At 28.6% G+C, this 939-nt stretch overlaps 1 protein-coding gene across 2 annotated transcripts in view; it reads right to left on the minus strand.

Annotated features, from left to right (window-relative positions):
- Positions 1-939, minus strand: part of LOC116853300 — a 2,150-nt gene that overhangs the window by 813 nt on the left and 398 nt on the right. The window contains exons 2-4 of one of the 2 annotated variants that reach the window (XM_032834319.1): positions 643-794; positions 379-535; positions 280-301 (exon numbers count right to left, since the gene is read on the minus strand). In XM_032834319.1, coding sequence (XP_032690210.1) covers positions 280-301; positions 379-535; positions 643-787 — 324 coding nt within the window. In that variant the 5' untranslated portion in view covers positions 788-794. The remainder of the gene's footprint in view (positions 1-279; positions 302-378; positions 536-642; positions 795-939) is intronic. The other variant, XM_032834318.1, reaches the window with a different exon arrangement.

Genomic DNA, 939 nt, shown 5'->3' on the forward strand with positions numbered 1-939 from the left:
CCTGACCTTCGCTACGCAACCCAAGGTCAAACTGATGTGATCAGTAAATACATCTTTTTAAACGCCACAACTTTTGTCTGAAACATTTTTTTGTAAAACTTATATTTTTCCTGATATTCGGGCGTCCCGGTACTTTCCGAACACCCTGTATATATATATATATATATATATATATATATATATATATATATATGTATGTATACATTTATATATAAAATAGCCAAACAAATTTTGAACAGAGTCTGCTGTAAAAAAAATTGTTACAGTATATTTTCTTACCAATAAAAATTTTTGTTGGAAACTAAAATGAAACAAGAAATACTAATAATTTCATTAAAAGTATTTTGATTAATGTTTTTCACAATAAAACATACTAACCTGTAAACTTCTTGATTACCGAGGCACCATAATGTAATAGCTACTTGCTTATGAGGAGACATTTTTACAGCACCACGCTCACGATATAATTGAGGTCCATGATCTTGTACTAATCTCTCATAAGTATGTTTTTCTAGTCGAAAATGTGACTTGAAATCTGATAAAACAATGTTAATGTTATATATTACAATATATATAAGAAGAAACACTCGCAAAAAGATATAACAGTAAAATATAATAAAGCAAATCTTCTACGTTCTTTACCTGTTAAAGAATATGTCAATACGACAGTTTCAAAAAACTCTGGGACCTTAGGATGAAACTCACGTTCAGGTGGAAGGTAGTCAATATCATCATCCTCATCTGATGGATTATCAAATAATAAGTCCCAATATCTTTGTATATCCATTTCTTGTCTGAAAATATTTCATCATTATTAAATCGTAATTACACTAACGATTGTTGATTGATGATTATGAATTAACGATTAGACTTAGACAATTGGAATTGTAACAAAGCACGCAAAGAAATTCGTTAATTTTTCCAAATATAATCTTCAAT

This window comes from Odontomachus brunneus, unplaced genomic scaffold, assembly GCF_010583005.1.
Source record: "Odontomachus brunneus isolate Ranch 3 - 2012 unplaced genomic scaffold, Obru_v1 Obru_scaffold_302, whole genome shotgun sequence".
Taxonomy (NCBI): Eukaryota; Metazoa; Arthropoda; class Insecta; order Hymenoptera; family Formicidae; genus Odontomachus; species Odontomachus brunneus.